Genomic DNA, 16,447 nt, shown 5'->3' with positions numbered 1-16,447 from the left:
CACAGTGGCCAGGGGCAAAACCCACGGAGTCTGCTGAGAATATATGTGGAGACAATCTGCAAGGCACAACACCTGAGTGCTACATATTTGATATAAATGACAATTGTTTAAAAGGCACTTTGGCTTCCATTTTACAAAGTTCGTTATCGTAGCAAATGTTTTAACATCAGTTCTTTCCCTCTATTTCTCTATTTCTATTTGTACTGCTATGCTTTCTCTGATTCCATGGTGGTATTATTGTTGAATACATGGCTGTGACTGTGACTCAATAATAGTAACTATCTGGTTTCCCTCTTTGACATTAATCTAGGTATTGACTTCTTTTCTTAAGAGTCATATATTGCTATGAGATCAGAAGGGGAAAAGCTCATGGAAAAGAGGGGAAGAAAATAGAGTTTCTATCCTGTGGAAAATTCAGGCATCTGAGAACTTGTACAATTACAAACTGGACCAATATATTACATTTTGAAAAATTTGCTATTAACCAAAGATTCAGAAATATTTTGTTTTAGATATCTTGGAATTGTGCACCAAAACACTCTCTTTACACAACTGAAATGTTTCCTTTTAATGCTATTTAAACCTCTATATTATATAAATACAAAACTCTTAAGCACTTCTGTTTATCCAGTTACATATGAGCCGAAATAGTACAGCTTGAAGCTTTCAGGTAATTTCCCTTTAAAACATTTCAATACTGCAAAACATTGTTTCATCCATATTTTTGGTGAGGAAGAAAGTTCTTTTAGAGAGTTTATAAGACTTACATGTAGATATTCTTCTAGGATTTCCTTTGGGAAACCTGCTATCAGCTATTTATTGTACAATGACCATTTTTTAGCTAGCACATGCAAGTATTTCAAGATCATCATTGGATTAATGTATTTTTGGTTTGCAAACAGAATCTTTCAAAGGGGCCATGGGATGCTGTGCAGACAGACTGCAGCTGCAGATTTGTTGGAGCTATCAGACAATATTGAATGTCTCCTGTCCAAACGCTGAGAGCAACGAGGCTCTATCGACTTCACTGCGGAAACGGATCACAATGAATGAGATTTAGGAAAGGCTTAAAAAAACGAGGACAACATTTCCTTATAAAAAAAAGCGGTTCACAAAACTTGAGCCTTCCATTCAGGTTTAAGATAAAACTGTTTTCCTGACTGAGCCATTAGACAACACATGGACTAAAAGAGAAGTTAAAACATATTAGTGTTTAAACTGTTGCTAGTTCACTTGGCCAGGAGGAAGATATTGTATATAATTTGTTTTAATATTCATATGTTTATGACAAAGACTGCACGGTTTGGATGACAAACATAGCAGGAAACTTTTCCTTTTTTTTTTTTCTCTTCCCCCTTTATGGAAATTGCTGTTTTGATGGCAATCATTAAGGAAATAATAGAAGCTTTTTTTTTTTTTTTTTGGCAGCAGGTTTTTAAAAACATGTCCTTAAGAGTCCTTTAATGTTTTTGGACTAAATAATGATTCAGTGAATTAATTTAGTCCTCTTGTGAAAATTAACTGTTTCAAAATTATACACATATACGAACCACCTCACTCTGAACTGAAATACGGCCAGGCTTGCCCAGCTGCAAGGTGGCAGCCACAGAGACAAATGGTGTAACTTTGTAGCTTGACTAATCCTGGACAGGACACTAAGAAAAAGCATTTCTTTTGCAGTCGTTTCCATGGTATCTTTAACACCCACGTAGAGCAAGTAGGACACTGGTTGTTAAAGTCTCATCCAAATAAATCCTACAAAGTAAATTGCATGGAACCCAATTTATCTACCTTGAATGAAGTTTGCTGGGATTTGAACCTGTGGCTTCAAGAAAAAACCCAGACACTTCAAACTTGATGTGCAAATCATTCAGCCATTCTATCAGCTTTAAGATATACACAGTAAATTTGAGACCATACACATACATGTACTAAATCTACACATAGACAAATGTACCTACATTTGCTTGAGATTCATCATGCCCATTGATTTCTGCTAATTCCTTGGCGCTTTTTAACTGCAAAGAGTGAAAAAAAACCAAAACAGAACAAAACAAGCACATTACTTCAGTATTTTACACAGTTATCTTTGATTTATTTGAAGGAGCCTTTTATAAAGCTTCCAATGAGAAAAACAGATGGAGCATATAATTCTAATGAGTTTTTGCTCAAACCATTTTGAAACCAACATACTTAAGGCTTGATAGGTTGGCAAAAAAAGAAAAATAATAGGACTGGGTCATTATTTTTAAAATAATAAGATTAGAAAGTAGTTTCAAGGCATAAAAGGTACACAGATTTCTCTCTCAAGAATAATAAACAATTTAATTTCCCACTGTTGTTGCTATTAATTTAAACTTTACAATATTTGCAAGTTGCCACTAGCTAAATAGTGTTTTGCCAATGATTACTTTTGAAAGATATATTTTGAGGTAAGATGCCGAAGTGCTACTATACATTGTCTTCCTGACAACGTACCTAGATAACTGACATGGCTTCTGGGTATGATGGAAAAGGAGGGGAAGTGAAGAACAGCTCTTTTATTTAACCAGTGGCAGGAAAAACTGAGGGGACACTGCAAATATATGACCTGAACAAAAACTTTTTTTTCCCTCCTGAATTAGCTTTTAAGGGAAAAATCCAGGATTACATTGGGAATTGTAAAGATCACTCTCGGGAGATTTAAGGAAAGTCCTAGCTCACATCTTGAGCCACAGTGAAATATGCTGTCGTTCATCCTGTGATTGAGCAAACAGAGCAAAGAGGAGACCGCAGCTCTCCTGAGCCTATAAGCCATAGAGGTTTGTACACTTAAATGAAACTCACAGAATCATTTGCTCTTTAGGTTAAGCTCTGAAAAGACATGCTTTTATTGTAATTTAATTCACAATAGATATCATGTGGAGAAGGGGGATGGAGGAAGAGGAGATGGATGGGGAACAATAAACACAACTGTCCTTTGAATTCCATCTTTTTTACCAAAGAAACTGGGTTTGATGTAACTGTTGATTCTACAGCTCTGGCTCTGATTTGCAACAGTTCTAAAATCCTGATGAAATGGAACACTAATGTGTATTGATTAGTGTCTGACTCAGAAGTGTTGGTGGACTACAATCCTAGGGGTTTGGTTACCTCCATCATATTTTTGCTACGTGGCAACAACAGCTGAACCGAGTGTGATTCAGCTCCCAGCTGTTCAGTTTCCAATCTGACACTTAAGGTAAGCAGGCCATGGTCTGTTTGTACCTTATTATGCAGGGCTGTGAACTGCATCAATTCAGAAACTGCTGCTCAAGCCACTAAACCAGTCTTCATGGAGAGGGAAGAGAGCAACACTTCCTGATAAAGTAGTACAAAGGATATCTGGGGACTGCAAAATCATCAGGTCTCCTGGTTCAATTCACTGAAGCTCATCTTTCAAAAGCCTCAAGAAGACTGCAATTTATACTGACAGCAGGGTGGTGCATTTCCAATGAATGCTACATGTTTTCCCTACTCTGAAAAAATAACCATCCTGTGGAACCACTTCACTGTGAGGATAGCTGGTAGGAATGAGCTGAGATGGCTACTTCCAGACAAGCACCAGAATTAAGTATTTATGGATCACAGTGTGACAAGAAGATCTGTTTCCTGATTCTGCCAACTCTTCATTATAGAAATTCACCCATTATAAGCAGTCCTGTTGGGTTCAGCCAAGTTACTCATCTGAATATGAGGTCAGGAGAACATGCTCAGTTTTGTGAAACTGTTCTGCATGCTGATGAGAGTGTCCTGAGTGCTCAAGGAATACAGTTCAGCGCTTACACTTTGCCTTTCCCTTTCTTGGTTTACACAATGCCATCTCCCCTTGGTGACTGTGGCTCCCTGGCAAAATGCTCTTCTGGTGACATGCCACATCCCCATCAGCCACACGTAGGTTTGATGGGAGACTGGGCTCGGCCTGCAGCCCACTTTGGTCTTGCAGGCTTTCTCTGTGCCAAGGTTTCCCTCCATTATCACCCTGGCACTATTTCATCAGTTGATATAATGCAGAGAGGATGCTTGAGCCTCTCCATCTCTTTTATTGCACACTTTTATATGCTCTGAAAAGGATGCCTGAGCTTAGGCAAGAAGGTGCTTGCATCCCTGCCAAGACTAGAACCTCTGCAGTGGTGGAAAACTTAAGGGTAGCAAGTGTGCAGCTGCATTCCCATAGGTTAAAGGGGTCAAGTCCCTTTTTGTACAATGTATTTTTTTCTAAATTATTATTTAAATTATATTCTTCTCTTACGTGTTAAATAGAGAAATGCTGGAATGTGAAGCTTAGAAAAATGCACATTATTGGAAAAACAGGACTTGCCTTGCCCCTTACTCTGACTCCAGGGTAAATCAGGGGCAAGTGTGATTTTAGCAGTGGACAGCGTGCTGAGGCAACACACAGAGCTAGTGCCAGCAACGACCAGGGGCGTGCCTGGAAGGAGAAGGGATAAGGAATCAGAAGGATCTGATAAATCAAACGCTGTGGTGGGGTAGACCTGACTCAAACCAGTGGGCATGAATTCCTCAGACAATCAGACCTCACGGGCACGTGGCAGATGTGATTCAGAAGCCTTTTGACTACAGCAATGCAATATGGTACACCAGCAAGTGAGACTTCTCCCAGCAGGACATCCCAGCTTGGATGTGGCTGGGAGCATGGAGCAGCTATGCTCAGATGGAGCTGCACCCCCCATGTAAACATGCCCTGAGTGAGGCAGGGCAGGATTCTTGTGCCAGCTTGGGATAAAAAGGCAATTTTTAGCAAACTTATCTCAAAGCCAAGCCATAAAGTCAAGGCAGGAGTCCTGTGCTATTTATTTTTGAAAGAAATGCTCTATTTACTTGGCTTGGCTGCATGATTTTCAATACCCATTGTGGATAAAACACACAGATAAGCTTGGTGCTTGTAAAGGAAAGCTGTGAGTCTTGGCAAGTGGGGGTCATTAAGTGCTAAGGCTTCTGCTGTTCTGGAAACTTTTGGAACTTGTTCAGGGTTCTTGGAGGAGCACACTGGCTGCCTAGCACTCTTCAGGAATTCTGGCTACTTACAGTCTTGGCCTCAGGCACGTTTCAGAGCTGTTTCTCAAGAGAAATGCAGATCTAGCCTGCCTTTCTTCCAGCTACTGTTTCGCCTGTCTGCCTAGCATGAGTGCACATTTGATTCGCAATTAGCAACAGTCTGCAGAGATTCAGAAGTCTGCCCTGGTGGTCCCTACTGGGCCTCACATTGCAAGATCTTCCTATATGTTTTTGCAGCATATAATTGGTACAAAGATATAAAATAACTTTGTGCAATTTCCATTTCTCTTTTTTTTTTTTTTAAAGCACTTTATAATGCTGTACCTTAATACTCATGTGAAAATGTAAATGAGATGCAATTAACTCAAGAGACCTGGTGGAATCTGTGTTTATAAAGATTCTATCATTACCAAATCCATTCTTTCTCATGGCATTTTCTGTATTACAGTCTTGCCTCAGCTTTCATTTAGGTCATCTCTGTGACCATAACTGCAAAGAACATAAAAGCTTCCAGAATCTAAATTACTAGTTTGTAGAATATATTTGTCATCAGATATGTTGAAAGATAAATGTTAAATATGGAACAATGTCCTAGCTTTCATAATGAGCATAAAAAAATCAGAAATAAACAAAATTTACTTTTCCTAATGTGTACATTAAATGTATACATCTGTCTGCAGACATATTCAGACATACATGAAAAATCTTGAACATTAGAATCATCAGCATTTTGAATCTCTGCCACCTAAGCAATTCAGATCCCCCAGACCTTAAACTGCAAATACTTAACCTAACCATCAAATATTTTAGCTGAAAGTTTATATAGAAAAGGTTAAAATAAGGTCTGAAAGCAGAGACTGAGCCTCTGCCGCACAGGTGGGGATTTTCAATTTCAGTGTGTCCAAGCCCCATGGTCTATACAGAAAATACATATTTGTGCACACTGTGCTTGCACACAATGCACTGTTTCTTCTCTAGATTTACAGATTTAGGGCCAGACTTGCTTTTTGCTGTGTAGCTATCCATCTTACCATCCTTATAAAACAATACTGTCGTATTCTCTGTGTCATAGAACACCTTAGTATCAAAGAAGGTGGGATAATCAGATTTACAGAGATTTGATTCTCACTGGTTAAATAAGTGCATTGATAACTACTTATTTAATGCCATTATGATAATGCTACTGTAAGTTTTTTATACGCTCATACTTGTGTGAATTAAACAGGAGATGCCAAAATGTTTTTTCAATACTATTCTTAAAAGGACAAAAAGCTGTTTTGTCTCAGCTATATTTAACTCCCCAAACATTTTTTTAAATTCAGAGCAAAACCACTTCTCATTGATATCTATGTAGAATACATAAGAGGAAATATTACTCAAGACAGGAAATCCAATATTGGATAATATTAAGTAAGGGTCCATTTTCACTCTATTATCTGAAACTCTGTTAGCCTAATCAGAGCAGACAGACAGGACACATAAGGTTAGGTCTTGCTCACAACATATTCTGTGGTCAGACTCCTTCAGATTTTGGAGTTGAAGCCATGAGATTTTCAGAGCTAATGGTTTTGCCTTCCTTCCCCTTAGCATGCCTAAGCCAGCACTTTCCTCCTGCCAAAATCACTCACCTGTTCCTGCAGGACTTTAAGCATTGCTTGTGTATGCGTTTGCTCTTCCTTTGCTTGCTCCAGTTCAGATTTTTTGTTATTTAATTCTTCCTGGATGCTCAGCAATTGCTGCACAAACAAAAGAAGTTTCTGGTTAGCCTTGTCTGGATCCAAAGCAGTTTAAAATCCCCAGTTTGACAAATCCTCATTTCAAACAATTTTTTGCAGTCTGCTCCTACATTTATTATTGTTGCATAATCTGCTGTGTCTAAATGGACCAGAGGTAAATTGTTTTCATCTGCATCTCCTTCTGCAGCAGTGCACCGCGAGTAATGCATCTGTTAATGTGCATCAAGCTATTTGTTACATTAAAGCAGAAACTCCTGGTACAGTATGTCACCCACAGAGTGACTGTCACATTCGTCTGAACCAAAATCTTATTTGTAGAAGTATATGTGGTGGTTTTAATAAGACTGGGGTAAACACTGTGGTACATAAATAATTTAAAAGCACAGCCCTTTAATATAATTAGTCATTGGCCCACAGCCATTTTCATTCTATGCAGAGCAATATTCTGGAAAGCTTTCAGACTGACTTGCCAAGAAGACAAAAGCTTTCCCTTTTTTTTTTTTTTTTTTTTTTTTGTCTTGTGCCGCTATATTTTATTAGATCAGGAAGATTGATGCTCTACAATCAATATATCAGCCAGGAAGACTGCTGATCTACCATCAAAACAAAAAGCTATGACCAAAATCTATTTTTATGAAGAGGATTCTGGGATGAAGGAGCATATTTAAAAGCCCACGTCCCCTGGTCTTGGCTAGCTTTAGATTCTGCATAGATTTATTGTGACTGTCAAGAGCAGGTCAGTAGATTTATTTAATTCTGAAATACTTATGTGTTTTTGCATTGATTTGAAGAATGCTAGACAATGATGAAGAGCAAGAGCAGACAAACAGGTTAAGAAAAGAGTGTATGTGCTTTCTCTCAGTGAATAGGAAAGGAAACTGTGATTTTCTAGGGCAACATATTGCTTGTTAGCACAATCCATTTAAAGGAGTAATTGAACTATTAATTGCTTTACTAACATGCATTACTGATTTAAGCATGTACCTACATGTAAAGCTTAGTTTATGGCTGTGCTTAGGGCTGGTGGCTGACTCAAACTGATGATGCAGGTGTTCAGCCTCTTGGTAAGGTACAGACAGCAAACCTAGAAAAAGTCTTGGCCTTGTTCCACTGCACTGGAAGTCCCAGGCATCAAAGGACATGGTGTCAGCATTGTTTTCAGAGTGACTTGGAAACAGATGACATTTCAGAGACTGGTGGAATTATTGGTAGTGTATTTCTGTTGTAAGTGAACATCAGTATGATGGATTAATTCAGCCACTGAAGTAAAAATACACGTGGGTGTATGTCTGATTATATCTCACACACTCTACAGTCCAGTGGAGTTGGTTAGCTTTTTGATGGATCGTGCCGCCTGGACTGTTCCCTGGAAGCCTTCAAGAGACATTCTGGTATGTGTTTTCACTCTACCACAGCACAAGATCATTTTGAATCTCAAGAGTTTTCCATGAACTAAATAGGTCTCTTCCACTGAGGCTCATACCCAACCAACTTTCATGTGGGAAATTCTGCTTTAGCATTTCTCGAACAGGGGCATATTCACCTTGCTTGCCTGTTGGGTACTACTTCCCACATTTCCAGAAGATACACTGGCTTTGTGTACACCATCATAGGTCACACACTGATACCCATGCAGGTTCCCATGCAGAAGGGTGACCATCTAGTCACCCCATGTAAACTCATGTTATAACATACTTTAAGGTTCACCTAGGATAGCTCTAGCTGACATCTGCAATTTAGAGAGAATGGACTGCAGTGCTCAGAAGAGAGGCAGAGAACACAAGACACCAGAAAGATGCCATAAACCCTTTTAGTGGTCACTAGCTGAAGCACCTGAGGTGTGATAAGCAGACTGTCACCTACCTAATAGCAGCCGGTGAGATGTCCTCTCCTTTGCAGCTGCAACATGTTTACCTCACACACCTGAACACATCATGAGAAAGGAGTCTTTGCTCCCATTTCAGAGTCTTCTCTGAGCAGTTATGTCTCACCACTGTGGCCAGACTCCACCTTCATCCTGGTGTGAGAATATTACTCCAGCTTCTGGGAAAAACCCTACAGGCCATCCTTTTGAACAACATAAAATCACATCTGGAAGATCCCAAGTGAGATTTCATTTCATCCTGCTCCTGAATTATCTTTCACTAGTGAACAACTGCTACAAAGAGGAAACCAAGATTGACTCTTGGGTTGAACTTGTTTACACAACTGAATTTAAACCTCCTTCTCTATCCCACCCACCTCCTCCCCATGGTTCTTCCATGGCCATGATTCACTTATTGTGGATCAGCTCACAAACTTCCACTGTTTTGTTTTCACATCTCCCACTGTGATCTCCCACTGTGATTTAGTCTAATTATATAGTTCCTCTTTTGACCCTGACTTTTCCTGTTTTGTGTTTAAGGCAATTTTTCCAAAACTGTCTGAGCATGGGAGGAATTGGTGTGGAAGACACTGAGAGCATGAGAGAGAGACGAGATGTGATGCTCTTCATCTTTGTACTTGGCTCTGGACCAGCGAGGAACAGGAATCCCAGGAAAATATCCAACATTCTCAGTTTCCCTGGGGCAATAGAGTGTGCATTCTTATTGGAGTATGAACTACAAAGCACTTGATATGAGATAAAACCTCCTAGCAGTCTTAGTGGTTAAACTGTCAACTATTGAAGGTTTACTCTCTGTGCATAGGCTCCAAAGACAGTAAATGTGTCCTATTTTCACAGGGGTGGAAAGCAGAGTAATTAAGACATCCTATTCCCATTCATACACAAGGTTTTTCATTCACAGGACTGGGATCTTCCCATTCAACCTCCAGAAATGTCAAAATTATTTAAAATTTGGAGCCATCCCTTGGGGGTTTAACTTTCTTTTTCTCTCCCTCACATTTATCTCTAAAAGCTGCAGAACTGCTAATTTTGCATGGGTCGGGTTTGCATATTTCCTTTTCCTGAGTGGTTACAACCAAGTGGTTGTAACAAGGAGTTATACCTGCCAAACAGCATATTTTTCTCCTTTAATCTCATTTTGGAAAAAAAAAAAATAAATGTGACTGAAAAAAAATATCAGCCTAAGACAGATGAACAGCCTGAAAAATTTCAGCACAAACATGTGATGTTTGGCAAAGTTAGAAGCAAACGGGAAAAGGATCTTACACTGGCAGAAATGAGGCAAGTTTCATAACAGGGACTGCTGTCACGCCTGCTTATAAACAGATAGGTTTTCCACAAAGATTATAATGAATGATGCCCAGATGTAGGTATTAATTATTCAGAATGACTTTGTTTTTCATACATAAATCTACTTAGTAAAAATTCATCCTATAGATAGTTCTTTTGCCCTTCAAATTTCTTGCAACTATATACCACAATCAATCAAAACAAAAAAAAAATCCTTGGTTTCAATAATTATGCTGTCTGATAGTGTTCCACCTATTTTGCCATCTCACATAGCCTTTCTGCCAGAGTTTCCTAGTGTAGCAAACTGACCTACTATACTGATGGTCACTACAGCTACACAAGTGTCTGTTCCTTCAATCTTGTCTCACATCTTTGGCCATTCCCTTTAAGCCCTGATGTTCCCAGCTTTGTGACACAGCATTCAGACAGAAGTTACCCAGTTTTATCAGGCAAAGAACTGATTTCATGGCTATACAGCCAGGAAATAACCAGCTCATATTTCTGTTTTATTCCATGTCCCCAGTGTGCAATTCTCTGGGTCTGTGAGGATGCCCTGCGTGTTACGGAAGTGTCTTTTTCCTGAACCAAAATGCAAGTGTCAGGAAGTGGAAAAGCACATCACAGAGCTCATCACAGCTCTGATGATCCTGAAGAGAGACACCTGCAGAGCTCCACCAATAGCAGCCTGGAAGCTCAGCTGGTCTACATGCAACCAAAAGCATTTGTCATCACGGCTGCCAGCTTGACCCTAGGAGATGGAGCTGTGTAGTATGTGTAGTAGGACCAGACATCACTAATATCCTCTTACTGGTATTTCCAGTGAGGAGATGGGAAAGCCAGAAAGAATTAACATCCTGGTTGCCTGTCCAGAGAGCAATCAATGCATTTTAGACACCCCCCCCCCCCCCCCAAAAATGCAAGACATTGCTTCCAGTGGCAAATATGGAACTGGTCTGCATAGTAATGGTAAATATCACTATTCTTTCTTTAGTGAGGACCAAATCCTCTCTGTACATAATAAGCAGGTAGCTAATTTCAACATGCGGGGCAGAAGAGGGTGTGTGTTTTATTTTGATATTTTTTTCCCCACATTCCCACTCCAATGCTGAATCTCTGCCAGAGACAGTTCAGTACCACCCATATTGCACAGATCTCAAAAGCACAGACAGAAAATTACCATCTTAAACCAATCTTCACAGCTTCTGAAACATTAAATATAGATGGCATTATTGAAGCCAGCTGAATTACTCAGGCTGTGTACAATGCAGTGCCAGTGTGGCCAAGAATGCTAACAACTGAGCAGCACACACTGCCTCGGAATATATGAGAAGTCCTAAAGGAAAAGTAATAGCTTGCTGCTGTGTAGCACTGTGCAGCCATGAAATACTCCTTCTCTTTCCTCTCCTCCTCCTTGCCCACATTTCTTCATTGCTCCCCAAAAGGCAGTGTGGATTTGAATATAAAATATGGGCGTATCCAGAAGTGTGGTCGCATCCCAAGCCTAGTTGGACAGACAAGGATCCCATAAGGAAAGCATGATTTCCAGCATGAAACCAACAACTTTTCATGCAAAGAAAAGGGAGGCAGATCAGAAGCAACCACAGGGCCTGAGGCTGTACTTAGGATGCTGTAAGGCTGACAGAATAATGAAAAAGAAAAACCAGCATTTGCCACAAGTTTAGCAGTTATACGGCTGAATGGTCCTGCCCCTGCTATTTTGTTTATGATTTTCTCTACAGCTGCTTGAAATGAAGTATGAAAAGGTTACAAAGATCTTAAAGAAAGGGCAGGAAGGAGGAGCAGACAAAAAAACACCTCTGGGGTGGGAATGTTGACGTTGATCACAGGTTGTGCAGGCAGTGTCAGCAAACCAAGCCTGTTCTGGCACAGGAAGGAGGCACAGACTCTCCCATTTATGGAGTAGCTGCAGAATGTCCAAGATGATCTCTGTTAAAGGTCTCTGCAATCAGTGTATCAGTCAAACAGGGATGCTCTCACACAGCTTAACTGAGCCAACTCAGTTGAATGGTCATCTTCAACACCCAGTGAACTCAGGCAAACTGGATTCTCCTGTTCATATAAGGTGTAGAAGAAACATACTCATATTACTCTCCACTTATTATCTATAGCAAATATATCCCTATACAAGAAAATAGATTCATTAAGTGCCTAAAAAGAAGGTGGAACTTATGTGTCTCAAATAGGCCGGCTGTATCCCAATCAATGCTACCTTATTCAGTCCAAAAGAAACTGAGGCATAGATGTAAAACAGTAACCATGGGAAGCAGAACTCACTTGTGCAGAAGTGAAATACTGAAACTACACAAGAATCAGACATCTGAAAAGTACGAAACCACAGGCATTCAAATGACTGCAGAGTTTACCCAAAAATTAAAGCACTCACTTATGATAGCAATTTCTGATGCTTTATTATACCTCTTCCTTTTTCCTCAAGTAAAACCTTGTTCCATCTTTCCTAGGTTCATCTTATATAAAGAAAAAGAAGTTAAGAGTTTGCCAAATGGAAAATGAGAAAAATCACAAGGAAATTAATGTTTTGAAATTCTTAGAAGCTGTTCACAAATACAGAGGGGAAGGATGGCAAACATTTCCTTTCAAAATCTTCCTTAGATAGGAGGAAAAGAAAAAATGAATTAAAATGAAATCAACCATTTGCAAAATAAAAATACAAATCCCTCTCCCAGTACTCCCATGGACTGTCTGGAAGACCGTCTTTCTCTTTTTGCAAGACAGACAAGATTTCATATCACAAATGGCCAGCACATGGCAGGCTTGAATAATGAGAAAGCAACTTCCCAGCTGAGCAAATATGCATTAGTAACGAGACGCTGATGAGGCCTGACAAATCACCAAGGAAACAGGAGAATGTGAAAGACAAGTCAAAGAAGCTTTAGAAATGAGCCCTCAAGGAAGTTACCCATGTTGCAGCAAGACATTACTAAAATAAAGAGTATGGCTGTGTGTTTGGGCTTTTTAAGGGATTAAAAAGAAACACAGTGTAATAGTGCAATGTTTCCCATCCCTGCCAGCTCTCAGGGACTGGCTGTGACCCTGGCTGTATGGACGGCATTATCTGGATGGATAATAGGGTTTCCTATGATGAAAGAGAGCGGGTAAAGAGGTATACATGGATGAACCGCCCAGCTCCTGCTTGATGGGCATTCATCTGCACAGTGAGTTTTCCTGGCTTTCTGGCCAGAGGCAAAGACCATGCTGAACACGTTTGCTCTACAGGTTAACCACCTCTGAGGGGGCCGAGGAGCTGGACACACATCTGATGGGGGACTGCGTGTGGTGGCACTAAAGAACAAATCTGTCCAGCTGCTTCCTTAGGGAGGTGTTTGCCATGCTTCCCTTCCCTTGTTTTCAGACAGACTCCAGAGGTCCTACAGATGCTACAGTGTTCAGAGTTGTTGCAGGCAGGCTTGTACTCTAAGAAGAAAAGCAAAATAGAAGACAGATGGACATGGACACACTGAAACTACCTAGAGGGAGGTTATGGAGGTGGTGGTTTTCTTGAGTAAGGGTTGAGGACAAATAGACAGCAAGAAACATTTTTATTACACAGCAGGAAAATATTCCACAGTGAGGGTGGCCAACCTCTTGAGCAAGGGCTCAGAGAAGCTATGGATTCTCCATCCTTGGGCTTACTGAGACCATAGCTGGACAAGGTCCTGAACAAAACGAAGACAACCCCAGAGATGCCTCTGTTTTGAGGAGAGGTGTATCTGACTTTCAGATGTATCTTCTGACTTACATTTTTCTAGGATTCTAGAGGATAGCTGATAGATATCAGAGAATTAGCTCTCAATTTCTTTTGTTTCAGTGAGGCTTAGCAATTCAGCTACACCAGCTACAGGAGGCAGTGCTTAGGGCTGGGCAGCAGAGGAAAGGAGAACATGGGTGTTGTAATGAACAGTTTAAGAGACAGTCTACAGCTTTCCTCTGCTAAGTAATTTTCAAGTATACCTCTTACTTATCAAGATGGACAAGTTGTCTTCAGTCAGCTATGGACTTTTGCAGCAACTGAAGAAAAGACCAAGTCCTTAGGAATGTTACAGAATGAATCCTTTGTCTCAGCATTTAAATATACTAATAAGACACTTAGCTCTATAGCATCAGGGATCCCTCTCTGGGATCTGGGTTTCACAGCAAATTACGCAAGGTCCTTTATTTTGGTGGTGGCCTGTGAAGGGGAGAATCCTGACAAAAGCTCAGTGTACCTCATCAATAAAGCTCCCTCCTTTCTTTGCTAAATGAGGTGATTGGGATATCATATAGCCCTTGACTTTACTGACAGCAGGTGAGTAGATCCTGATCCTGATTAAAGAAAGAGGCAGAGTGATCCCAAATAAGTGTCATGTTCCCCCTGCCCTTGTATCTGTCCTACAAGGTAACAAGTTGGCACCTTGCATGATGCACAGTCAAAGAAAGATGTGATCATCTAGTCATAACAACATCATCTTCTCCAGCTTTTCACCTGTACTATCCACTGTGGGTAACTCCTCACCAGTTAATGGCACTTGAGCAGTGTGATCCCATCTTTTCTTTCATGGGACTGAAAATGAGCATGATACAGCATGCCTTTTCTCAACAAACCAAAACAGATCTTTTAAATTTTGATTTCCGATTCAAGAAAAAAATATATTATTTATTTTGATGGAGAATAAAAATTTAATTAGAAGAACAATATTATGGAAGAGAATCAATTTACCCAGTGTAATTTCCACTGAAACACAATTCCTAGTAATGGAAACAGAGTTCTTAGCACTGATAGCATCAAACACAATTGGAAATTCTAATCAGCAAGCCAATGCTAGTATTTAGGATATTTTAAAAAATTCATGTAAGATCACTGGACTGTAAAACTTAAAAGATTTGTCCTTTACCACCACAAGACTACACAACCATGTTAATGAACATATTAGTTGATTTATTTCATATTGTAAATAGAACGTGTGCACCCAATTATTTCTCTATGAAGGGTTTATTCTTGCTGCCAATCTCAGTCTAGCTTTATCAGCACTAGCAGGAAAAAAAGATGCTATTCTCCTCCATCTTACAACTAGAACAGCTGTCGAGAATATGGTGCCTAAAGTATCTGTGGGCCCTCATTTACACTCCCCTAATATTATTGAAGTGGTGGTTGCAGAAGTGGGAAATCAAACACTACTTTCAATAAAGAAAGGTTGTTAAACAGAGAAGAGAAGCCATTTGGCTTGTCTGAGATCTGGTAAATAAATAGCACTTAATTGCCAGCTGCTCCTTTTTTTTTTTTTTTTTATTTGTTTAATATGATCAAAGGAGTAAGTGTTTTCTGGAAGTTTAAACATGGTTTGGACTACTGTACAGAGCCCTGAAAAGCCCAAGTGAACTGAGACAACACTTATAGGAACATTTCTCTCTCTCCTGGGAGATCATTTATTTCTACACAGTTTTCAAATATCAGCCACTGGGTGAGAGAAGGAACAGGCATGGAAGTGAACATCTGGATGTTGGGTCCAGTTCCTCACACTTAACTTGTATTCATTCCCTTTAAAGTCAGCCATTACTACTCCAGTGCCACTTTTACAGGAAAAAAAAAAGAAAAAATATCTAACTGCAATTCATACTGCAATTAAAAACATTTCCAACATAAATATTCTGGTCTATTTATTTACCAGGTAAAGTGCACATAAAAGGGATATTTTTTTAATCTCTTATATTTATTCTTCTTTAATGCTGCTTTGGAGAAGAATCAGTTTATAGTTGTGCATAAGTACATTGGTTGGGTTGTATGCTGAATAGATGTTTGGTGAACAAGAGGTAGATGGAATAAAAAAAGGCTACAAATCTCCTCTGCACTTAGGCTATATTAATAAATATACCCATAACATGCTCCATCTATTCAACAATGATCCTAATTTCAGCACTAAACTGCTACTAGAACCTGTATATTTAAAGGTATATAATTGTTACAATGGCCATGGCACTTACACAGCACCAGATTCAGCAATTTTCAGCTACCAGCATCTGTGTCTGTGGCTTCTGACATTTCAGAATATTTGTATGTGACAGGAAAGAATGGCTTTGACAGTTAACAACACATGTGAAGGATCTGAGACCTGCAGACCTCAATGCCAGCTGAGCCTTATTGGAACTTAATAGGTGGTAGATTGGTTAAAAGATTGATGAGGAAAAAAAGCCTTATGATGCCTTACTGGCTGTTACAACTTCCTGCACAGAAATATTTTTTGTCCCTGCTCCCACTGAAAGAGTGTGGACCATGGGAATATTCAGTTCTACTACTTGTATGAGAAAAAGCTATGAAAAAAGGGGAAGGAAAGACCTGAGAAGTACCATCTTTGCTTGTAGAAAAAACTGCTAGCTCCATCTGAAAATGGATCTGCTCTGCTCTAATGACTGGGGATGGTAGAAATCCAATTAATTTCAAAAGCAGCATAGTGAGGCCAACACTAGTTACCTTTGGATTTTCTAC

At 39.7% G+C, this 16,447-nt stretch overlaps 1 protein-coding gene across 10 annotated transcripts in view; it reads right to left on the bottom strand.

The window, feature by feature from the left end:
- The window catches only part of ENOX1 (ecto-NOX disulfide-thiol exchanger 1), a 353,080-nt gene that overhangs the window by 20,620 nt on the left and 316,013 nt on the right, over positions 1 to 16,447 (bottom strand). For 9 of the 10 annotated variants that reach the window (XM_038138455.1, XM_038138516.1, XM_038138526.1 and 6 more), the window contains 2 exons: positions 6,666 to 6,773; positions 1,962 to 2,018 (listed from right to left, as the gene is read on the bottom strand). In XM_038138455.1, coding sequence (XP_037994383.1) covers positions 1,962 to 2,018; positions 6,666 to 6,773 — 165 coding nt within the window. The remainder of the gene's footprint in view (positions 1 to 1,961; positions 2,019 to 6,665; positions 6,774 to 16,447) is intronic. The other variant, XM_038138544.1, reaches the window with a different exon arrangement.

Source organism: Motacilla alba, chromosome 1, assembly GCF_015832195.1.
Source record: "Motacilla alba alba isolate MOTALB_02 chromosome 1, Motacilla_alba_V1.0_pri, whole genome shotgun sequence".
Taxonomy (NCBI): domain Eukaryota; kingdom Metazoa; phylum Chordata; class Aves; order Passeriformes; family Motacillidae; genus Motacilla; species Motacilla alba.
The sequence above is the reverse complement of the archived record's forward strand: the minus strand, read 5'-3'. Positions and strand labels throughout refer to the sequence as shown.